Source organism: Arachis stenosperma, chromosome 3 (genome assembly GCF_014773155.1).
Source record: "Arachis stenosperma cultivar V10309 chromosome 3, arast.V10309.gnm1.PFL2, whole genome shotgun sequence".
In the NCBI taxonomy this organism is placed as follows: Eukaryota; Viridiplantae; Streptophyta; class Magnoliopsida; order Fabales; family Fabaceae; genus Arachis; species Arachis stenosperma.
Genome location: NC_080379.1, coordinates 119,712,041 through 119,722,940, shown reverse-complemented (window position 1 = coordinate 119,722,940; position 10,900 = coordinate 119,712,041). Strand labels below are relative to the sequence as shown.

The 10,900-nt window shown below is 40.2% G+C and overlaps 2 protein-coding genes across 2 annotated transcripts; one reads left to right on the top strand and one right to left on the bottom strand.

The window, feature by feature from the left end:
- The first annotated feature begins 6,097 nt into the window (after positions 1-6,097).
- Positions 6,098-6,569, top strand: LOC130966640 (uncharacterized). Its single transcript, XM_057891458.1, has 2 exons — positions 6,098-6,247; positions 6,324-6,569. Exons 1-2 carry the CDS (start codon positions 6,098-6,100, stop codon positions 6,567-6,569), a joined length of 396 nt encoding a protein of 131 aa, XP_057747441.1.
- Positions 6,570-7,114: 545 nt separating this feature from the next.
- On the bottom strand, positions 7,115-9,313 carry LOC130966639 (uncharacterized). The gene is made up of 3 exons (XM_057891457.1): positions 8,726-9,313; positions 7,653-8,579; positions 7,115-7,558 (listed from the first exon to the last, which is right to left on the bottom strand). The coding sequence occupies exons 1-3, from the start codon at positions 9,311-9,313 to the stop codon at positions 7,115-7,117; spliced, it is 1,959 nt and encodes a 652-aa protein (XP_057747440.1).
- Positions 9,314-10,900: the final 1,587 nt, after the last annotated feature.

The following is a 10,900-nucleotide window of genomic DNA, read 5'->3' as shown; positions in this document are numbered from 1 at the left end:
TCAATATTAAATCTTTTCTAAAATTAAATCGTTTCCAAAATTAAACAAAACACCAATATTAAATCTCTTCCGATAATTCAAGAAAAAACCACTTTAACGACATCAGTCAACTAATCAGAATATTCAACTTTCTCAATTGATCAATCAATCAATCAAACTAATAATCTCATTCATCCCAAGTAACTCAATTCAATTCATAAGGCTTACGAAATCACAAAAATGTATTTTACCCATTAATATCGATTTATAACAACTCTGAAAAGTAAAACAAGTTTAAGAAAAGCTCCCCTACCTCGACAAGCTAAACTCAAAAGCTATAAAACATGCAAAACATCGTTTTCTCTTGACCTGCAGCAAAATCAGCTTCATTTCATCTTTGCCGCGACATCGACAATGCTAAACACGACATATAATCGCTGTAATCCAGCCCTATAATAAAAATGCCGCAGAAACTTCATTAATATATAACGGAAAAGCGATAAAAGACGTTTTCAAAGCAAGATAGCTTACTGTACTCAGAGAAAACCCAAGAAACAGAGTAACCGCAGTTCCAACAGCTTACTCTGGCAGCATCTCTCGGCGGTCAGAGCAGTGGCAAGGCTTCCTCCTCCTTTGGCAGCGACACACGCGATAGCAACCTGCCTGTTCTCTCACTCCCATTCGCACTCCTCTTCCCAGAAAACCCAATGGCGGTAGTGGTTATGCAGCAGCTCGGCAATGGGATCTCCATCGGCAAGACGGATCAGCAATGGGGAAAGTCATGGCGGAAAAGGATCTGACGTCAACGAGACTGCCACATCCCTCTCTTCCTCGCGCGTCCTCTCCCTCCACCAATCGGCAACGGCAACGTGGACAGGGTGCGGCGGTGCAGGCGATGTGACAGCTCTTGGCGGCTTAATGGACGGCGACGGTTTGTGAGGTGTTTGGCGCGAAGCTGACGGAAAATTCCTCGTGACGGTGCATATGGTAGCAGCTTGATGTGCCACTATTTCGTGGTATATTTTATGCGTAATCTAGAGGATTTCGTCAACTTCTTTCACACTTATTGATGCACCACTATTTCGTGGTACATCTTGTACTTAATTGTGTGGGTTTTATCCACTAATCTCACACTTATTCATAGAAATAGCGTGTTTTATATTTTCCTTCCTGATTTTATTCTATGATTGAAAACATGCTTCTTTGGCCTTAATTTTGTCAATTTTAATTATCCTTTATTACCATTCGATGCCGTAATCTATATGTTGAGTGCTTTCAGGCTTTACAGTGCAGGAATGACTTAGAGGATGGAAAGGGAACATGCAAAAGTGGAAGGAACGTGCGAAAATGAAGTTTTGAGAAGCTGGAAGCGACGCGCACGCGTGGAGGACGCGTACGCGTGCCTAGTGTAGAAGACGAGCGATGCGTATGCGTGACAAGGAATTTCGCCAAATGACGCGCACGCGTGATTTACACGTACGCGTGACATGCGCCACGTGCCAAAAATGCAGAAAGTGCTGGGAGCGATTTCTGGGCTTCTTTTTGTCCCAATTCCAAGCCCGAAAACACAAAATAGAAGCTGCAGAGTGGGGGAATCATGAGCATGGAGAGATACAATTCTCATTCACACAATTTAGATTTTAAACGTATTTTTCTAGAGAGAGAGGTTCTCTCCTCTCTCTAGGTTTTAGGATTTAGGTTTAGCTTTTCTTAATTTCAGAATTCTACCTTGCTTCAATTTAGGTTTCTTCTACTTTAATTGTTCTAGTACTTTGGTTTACTTATTTCTCTTGTTGATTCATTTATTTCCCCAAATTGGTTTATGAACTCCATGTTAGATTTGATTTTCTATTTAATGCAATTTGAGGTATTTCAGATTTATGATTTCTTTCTTCAATTTATGTTATTGATGCTTTCAATTGGTTGTTTGGATTTTATTATCTCTTATTGCTTTTCTATTTTTTTATGTGGTGCCTTCCAAGTGTTTGATAAAATGCTTGGGAGGGTTTTAAGTTAGATTTTTATATTCTTGGATTTGGTTGAGTAATTGGAGACTCTTGAGTTATCAAAATCCTTTGTTGATTGTTAATTGAAAGTTGCCAATTGACTTAAATTCCGCTAACTCTAGTCTTTCTTTGGGAATTGACTAGGACTTAAGGATTCATATTGATTTATTCACTTGACTTACCTTCACAGTTGGAGGTTGACTAAGTAGGAGCAATGAATAATTCTCATCACAATTGATAAGGATAACTAGGATAGGACTTTTAATACTCACACCTTGCCAAGAGTTTTATTAGCTATTAGCTTTACTTTTGCAATTTACTTTTCTTGTTCAACATTTAAAAACCCCAAAACACACTTTTCCATAACCAATTATAAGCACACTTCCCTGCAATTCCTTGAGAGACGACCCGAGATTTAAATACTTCGGTTATAAATTTTACTAGGGGTTTGTTACTCGTGACAAACAAATTTTTGTATGAAGGGATTTTAGTTGGTTTAGAAACTATACTTGCAACGAGAGTTTATTGGTGAAATTCTAAACCATCAAAAGTCTGTTCATCAAAATGTCACCATTGTCGGGGAATTGCAAACGTGTGCCTTATTATTGGTTATTGTAAATATTTACTTTTTTGCTTGTTTGCTAGTTTTTGTTAGTTTAAGAATTAGTTGCTTATTTTTGCTAATTTTTATTTTTATTTTCTTTAGCTACTATGAACTCTCACCCCTTTGGCTATGAGTTTGGTTACAATTATGTTGCAGGAAGAGGAGATTACAAGGAGAATATGCATCAAGGATGGGACAATCAAAGATGGGAGGAGCCACAAGGATTTGATCAACCCTCCTGGCAACAACCTCCACCAACATACTATGACCAAGAGCCATCCCAAGAGGCATACCAAGATAATGGCTATGGTGAGCACTCTTTTGATTATCAACAACCACTGATGAGCGGATAATTTATACGCTTTTTGGCATTGTTTTTAGGTAGTTTTTAGTAAGTTCAAGCTACTTTTAGGGATGTTTTCATTAGTTTTTATGTTAAATTCACATTTCTGGACTTTACTATGAGTTTGTGTGTTTTTCTGTGATTTCAGGTAATTTCTGGCTGAAATTTAGGGACTTGAGCAAAACTCTGAAAAAGGCTGACAAAAGGACTGCTAATGCTGTTGGAATCTGACCTCCCTGCACTCGAAATAGATTTTCTGGAGATACAGAACTCCAATTGGCGCGCTCTCAACGGCGTTGGAAAGTAGACATCCAGAGCTTTCCAGCAATATATAATAGTCTATACTTCATTCGGAAATTGACGATGTAACTTGGCGTTGAACGCCAAGTACATGCTGCTGTCTGGAGTTAAACGCCAGAAAAACGTCATGATCCGGAGTTGAACGCCCAAAACACGTCATAACTTGGAGTTCAACTCCAAGAGAAGCCTCAGCTCGTGGATAGATCAAGCTCAGCCCAAGCATACACCAAGTGGGCCCCGGAAGTGGATTTATGCATCAATTACTTACTCATGTAAACCCTAGGAGCTAGTTTATTATAAATAGAACAATTTACTATTGTATTAGACATCTTTTGACAGTTTAATCTCTTGACTGTTTAGCCTTTGATTATTCGGTCTCTTGATCACTCAGGGGGCTGGCCATTCGGCCATGCCTGAACCTTTTACTTATGTATTTTCAACGGTGGAGTTTCTGCACACCATAGATTAAGGGTGTGGAGCTCTGCTGTACCTCAAGTTTCAATACAATTACTATTACTTTTTATTCAATTCCCTCTTATTCTTATTCCAAGATATACGTTTCACAACACTTTGATGAATGTGATGATCCGTGACACTCATCATCATTCTCACCTATGAACGCGCGTGATTGACAACCACTTCCGTTCTACCTTAGGCCGGGCGCATATCTCTTAGATTCCCCAACAGAATCTTCGTGGTATAAGCTAGATAGATGGCGGCATTCATAGGGATCCGGAAAGTCTAACCTTGTCTGTGGTATTCCGAGTAGGATCCTGGGAATCCGGAAAGTCTAACCTTGTCTGTGGTATTCCGAGTAGGATTCCGGTATTGAATGACTGTGACGAGCTTCAAACTCCTGAAGGCTGGGCGTTAGTGACAAACGCAAAAGAATCAATGGATTCTATTCCAACCTGATTGAGAACCGACAGATGATTAGCCGTGCTGTGACAGAGCATTTGGACCATTTTCACTGAGAGGATGGGATGTAGCTATCAACCAAGGGTGTTGCCTCCAGACGATTAGCCGTGCAGTGACAGCGCATAGGACCATTTTCCCGAGAGGATTGAAAGTAGCCATTGATGATGGTGATGCCCTACATACAGCTTGCCATAGAAAGGAGTAAGAAGAATTGGATGAAAGCAATGAGAAAGTAGAGATTCAAAAGGAGCACAGCATCTCCATGCACTTCTCTGAAACTCCCACTCTTGATTTATATGAGTATTTCTATCCTTTTTTTATTTTCTATTTTATTATTAATTTTCGAAACCATTAAACCATTTTAATCTGCCTAACTGAGATTTACAAGGTGACCATAGCTTGCTTCATACCAACAATCTCTGTGGGATCGACCCTTACTCACGTAAGGTATTACTTGGATGACCCAGTACACTTGCTGGTTAAGTTGAACGGAGTTGTGATCGCACGTGCCAATTTCAAATTCCATAAAAGTACAAGGAGTACAACTTTAAGAATCACAATTTCGTCCACCAAGTTTTTGGCACTGTTGCCGGGGATTGTTCGAGTATGGACAACTGACGGTTCATCTTGTTGCTCAGATTAGGTAATTTTCTTTTCAAAAATCTTTTTCAAAATTTTTCTTTTCTTTTTCGTTTTTCCTAACTTTGTTTTCGAAAAAAAAAATTAATAAAAATCCAAAAAATCATAAAATCATAAAAATCAAAAATATTTTATGTTCTTGTTTGAGTCTTGAGTCAATCTTTAAGTTTGGTGTCAATTGCATGCTTTAAAAAATTTTTCTTGCATTTTTCGAAAATCCCATGCATTCATAGTGTTCTTCATGATCTTCAAGTTGTTCTTGGTAAGTCTTCTTGTTTGATCTTGATGTTTTCTTGTTTTGTGTCTTTTCTTGTTTTTCATGTGCATCTTTGCATTCATATTTTCCAAGCATTAAAGATTTCTAGGTTTGGTGTCTTGCATGTTTTCTTTGCATCAAAAAATTTTTCAAAATTATGTTCTTGATGTTCATCATGATCTTCAAAGTGTTCTTGGTGTTCATCTTGACATTCATAGCATTCTTGCATGCATTCATTGTTTTGATCTAAAAATTTCATGCATTGTTTTTATAGATAAGAATAAATTTTTTTGAAAACTAATATTTTGAAAAAGCACAAGAAAAACAAGAAAAGACACAGAACAAGACAAACCAAAGATCAAACAAGAAAATTGACAAGAACAATTTGAAGATCAAGGAAGAACAAGAACATGCAATTGACACCAAACTTAGAACAAGACACTAAACTCACGAAAATTAGAAATTAATAAAGACAAATAATATTTTTTTGAAAAGTTTTTGAGAAGGGAATAAAGGACTCAGAATTTAATGACTCTATAACAACAAAAATAAATTATTCCTAATCAAAGCAACAAAATAAACCTTTAGTTGTTCAAACTCGAATAATCCCCGGCAACGGCGCCAAAAACTTGGTGCCCGAAATTGCAATCACACTTTTGCAATCCGCACAACTAACCAGCAAGTGCACTGGGTAGTCCAAGTAGTACCTTACGTGAGTAAGGGTCGATCCCACGGAGATTATTGGTTTGAAGCAAGGTATGTTTATTTTAGGGATAAGTACTTTTTTCGTCCCCAAAGTCTGGGGTCAAAATCAATTTCGTCCCTAAGCTTTTTTTGTTATTAAAATCATCCCAAATCTTTACAAACACATTAAAATCGTCCTTTCCCCAAATTACCAAATTTTTTGGACGCATTTGCCCCTGGGGTTGTTGCTGGTAGTTGAAGTACATAATGATATATGTAATTAAGTATTGTGAATTAAAAACCTTCCCCTCCACTCACCGAAACGAGAATCAGGAAGCTTCTGCTAGGGTTAGGGCTTGAATCCAACAATGGCGTCGGAGAGCTCTAGGTCGTCTCGGAGCAGAGGGTCTGGGCAGAAGAGGGGGGTTCTTTGTGGGCATGGAGAGAGACCAGTGTTGCGAGTCTCGGGAACCAAAGAAAACCCAGGTCGCCGCTTCTGGGGCTGCGTCTACTATGAGGTGAGTTAATGAATTTTTGATCTCAGCTTATCCGAAAGTTTTGTATCTGGAAACTGAGTATGGTGGGCTCATGTAGGTTAATGAAGAATGTCAGTTTTTTCGCTGGGCAGACCCAGAAGCTGGAAGCGAAGATCCGCATGTTACAAGGTTGAAGAGAAAAGTTGTAGCCCTCAAGGCAGACGTGAAGGCATCTGAGTGGAAGCTGAAGGTTGCTGCAATGTTATGCTTGGTTGGCTGGGTTGGTTGTTTATGTTGCTGGCTGCAGGGATTGTTGAACCAGAACCTGGGTTTACCATGTTTGGTGCCTCTGAAGCTTGGTTGATGAAAGCTGGCTAGAAAATAGTGCAATTTTACTTACTTTGTACTTAGGCATTGAAGTCTAGTTTATGTAATTAAAAAAGTGCTGTTGTGGCTGGATATTTATTTGGTATTGACAGTGGTTGTTGTAGGTGATTATATGTCTATGTAAGTGTTGGAGTGTGTCTGTAATTTCAGAAGATATTGCAATGAAAGTGGAAATGGTTGAGATGAAATATGATTGTTGCTTTGTGTCTGTTTTAGTAATGCATAACTTGTACTATAGAGTAATTGCACAAAATCAGATTCATAGCAGAAACAGATATACCAAAACATAACTGTGTGACATCATTCATTAACAACCCAAGGGTAATAGTCTTAAAGCATACATTAAACCAGATGAAAGTTGGACTTATATCAAAACAGCAGTAATTCTCTTCACTTTTAGACAACCTTAGACATAAAGACTATGTAATAAGTTCCCATCTAACTGAAATCTAACAAACACACAGTATCATCAAAATAGATCTGCACTAAGCAGCTAACATCTTAAATAGTTACTAAACATTGTTAAAGTTTTCCCCATTCCCTTGGAGGCAGTTTTGCCATCAGCCTCAACTTCCTTGGAGAAACATGTAGTGCAATGTTGTGGGTGAAGGAGACCTTGCTCATAGCAGGTTGCCTTGAACTGGATGCACCCTTCTCCTTGGCAGATGGTGGTGGTTGGGCTGAGCTTCTCATGGGCTTCACGTTGGGCCTTCGTTGGGCAGTAGCTGCTGGTCTTGAATTGGGCCTAGTTGCAGGTGTTGTGGGCTTGGTGATGGGCTGGGAATAGGATGAGTTGGACCTGGTTATAGGGGTTGAGCTGGTGGCTGGTTGGGGCTGTGATGATGAATTTTCTTGTGCTTTGGACCTCTTCCTCCCTCTGGTAGCAGCTTGCATAGCAGGTTTAGGAATTGACCTTTTCTTTCCTCTAGTAGCAGTGTTGGCAGCAGTTTGTTTAGCTGGTTGGGCCTGCAATACACCAAGAAGGAGACAGATAAACCCTAACATACATATGGAAAACATAGCAATAAACCATAACATTCATAAATTGAACTGAACTTACAAGGAGGGGTGGATTGCTGCACCTTCCTCTCTTGTGACCTGCTCCACCACACTTTGAACATCTCTGTATCTGCCCCCTCCTAGACATGTGTGTCTGGCATGTTACCTCTGATTCCTCAGGTCCTCTTTTCCTTTTTTTTACTGGTCTGTGACTAGGCTTCCGATAAGGGGGTGGCATAACATCGTCGAAATTAGTCTGCTGCCACAGATCTGGGCCATTGACAGGGTTGATGACGGATTCATAACACTTGACATATGCATCTCTCTTGTAGCAGTCATCTACATACGCTTCCAAGTCAAGACCCTTGAAGTTTATACAGCTGAGGGCATGAGTGCAGGGAATTCCACTTAGCTGCCATTTCCTACATGAACACTCACGAAGAGACAAATCAACAGCATATTTGCTTAACCCATTGACAACCTCATAAGTTTGTGCAGCAGACCAGTAAGGCCTCCACTCACCGGCTGCCCTTCCTCTTCTCTCTATCTTTTTCCTAATTCTAGGTAAAATTGTTCCATTGAACTTTTTAATTCTTTCTCTATTAACAGCCCATCTACTCATTAGGTATACCCTGATTTCTTCTAGCATAGTTATGATGGGCTTCTCCCTAGAATCCACTATAGCCCCATTAAAGCTTTCACACATATTGTTTACAAGGGTATCACATTTGGAGTTAAAGGTAAACCTGGACCTGCTCCAGAATCTAGGAGGAATAGAGTTGAGATGCCTGTGAGCCTCCACATTTGCCACTCGGACCACTGCCATTTCTCTCTCCCAGTCCTTCCAGTGTGTAGCTTTAGCACATTTCCACATCAGTTGCTTCAAGTGCAGTCCAGGGAATTTTTTTCTGAAGTTGCTGTATAGATGGCGAACGCAGAACCTGTGATCCACACCTGGGATCACCTCATCAAAAGCTGGCAGTAACCCCTACCAAAAACAGGTAATTATGCATAATATTAGGTTCATATTAAGTTAAATGAGGAAGCTAATATTAAGTTATACTCTCATACTACTGACTATGCATAAGTATGTTAAATGAGGAATGTCTAACAATTTCACACAAAATCATTTACCTTCTGCTGATCAGACATGAAGGTTGCCCTGCCAATTGTGTCCGACCCAAAGTCATCAATTAAGAGCCTCAGGAACCAAGTCCAGCTATCTTTCGTCTCTGACTCCACAACGACATAGGCTATAGGGAGCATCTGATCATTCGGATCCCATCCTATAGCAGTCAACAGCTGCCCTCCTTGAGGTGTTTTCAGAAAGCAGCCATCTAACCCAATAAACTTTCTACATTGCAGAAAGCTTTTCTTGCAGGCGTCTAGGCATACATAAAGTCTCTGAAATATGCAATAGTTGTTCAAAGATGAGTGTTGCTGCTCATGCTCAAAGTCAGGGGACCTCTGTACCTTCAGAGTCACTGAGGATCCTGGATTAGAACGGAGCAATTCATAGCAGTAATCACCAATCCTGTTGTACTGCTTCCTATACTCGCCTTGTATCTCATCCAACGCCGCTTGCCTTGACCTAGCTGCCATTGAGGTTGTAACTGTCAGATTCCATTTCCTTTGTGCCTTGTTCACCAATTCCTTGATCTGAACCCTCGGATTATGTTCAACCTTTTTCTTAAAAGCCCTACTCAGCCAAGAAGTATGCATTATCCCCACCCTATGAGACTAGCCACAAGTGTGCTTAAGGTTCACGGACCAAAGCTGCCAAGTTTCTTCCTCTTTCATCTTAGCAGCATATAACCAGAAAGGACACCCAGGCTGACAAACAGCCCTCACCCTAACCAAATCAAGCTTCGCATACCTAAGTCCCCTTCTCGTTTGTACTGCATACGATGTCACAGTGTCCTTGAATTCCTCTCTTGAAGCAAAAACTGTTCCCACCTCCCACTTGTAACTATTCATGTCTTTACAATCCTTATGAATTGGATAACACCTTGCCTCATTCTTATCTTCCCCTTCTACTTCCTCATCAACTGAACCAACACCAAGCTCATACTCCAAGTCCACTTCTTCACTATTAAAGCCTTCGTCATCACTAAAATCGCCATTCATAATGCCTTTATCTTTATCAACCCTCTTACTACCCTTCACAGTTGTATCAATCTCAAACCCACTCTCATCATCATATTCCTCATCACTATCTGTAAAATGAACCTCCTCTGCACTATCACCCTCAGGATCAGATGGAATAAACTCCTCATCATCGCTGTCATCATCGCTATTTGTCTCAGCCAGTTCATTTTCAGCTCCCACATCAGTATCTAACTTATCTCCTTCACTGCCCTTTTGCACATCATCATTTTCCATCTCTTCATCTTTTTCACCCTCATAAACCACTAACTCATTATCCAGATTCTCCTCTGTTCGGCCTCCCACATCAATAAACCCAGCTTCAGGAAATTCTTCTGCATCCTCAACCACATGCATGACAAACACCTCAACATGTCCCCTCAAGTTTGCTATTTTGCACATCTTAAGTGCATCTTTATCCGTAGCAAATAATTTCAGGGCATTCTCTATCCATTCACTACCTGGATCCTTATACCACAGAGCTGAAATGTCCTCTCTGGTGTATCCGAACTGCCTCAGCTCCGCATATGCCTCAAACAAAGACCAGCAATCACTATCAACATCTTCGATGACTGTCTTCTCTCCCCCTAAATACCGGAACGTCCCTTCCTCATAACCAAATCGACCCACATGGTACACAGTCAGCGTAAAGCTTCCCATTCCTAAAAGACAGAAGAAAAACCAAATCAACCCCTCGCAATACTAACACACTAACAGAAGCTGCTCATTTCTAACTGGAAACAAAACCGTAACAAATGCTGCATACATACCTCAATGTCGACGACAATGCCGGACCCACTCCTTCCTCACCGTAGCTACGAACCTCCTACTGCAGTTCAGGTACTCCTCCAATGATGACACACCACAGCTAGGGCATCATTCAACATGAAACACCACCTTTGTATGTGCGTAATATTTTGGCAAATGAGATATTCATTGAGTTTCGCGGGAATGATAAACGAAACGTTATGGAACCCCAGGGGCAAATGCGTCCAAAAAATTTGGTAATTTGGGGAAAAGACGATTTTAATGTGTTTGTAAAGATTCGGGATGATTTTAATAACAAAAAAAGCTTAGGGACGAAATTGATTTTGACCCCAGACCTTGGGGACGAAAAAAGTACTTATCCCTTTATTTTATTATTCTTAGTCAGGATATCAATTG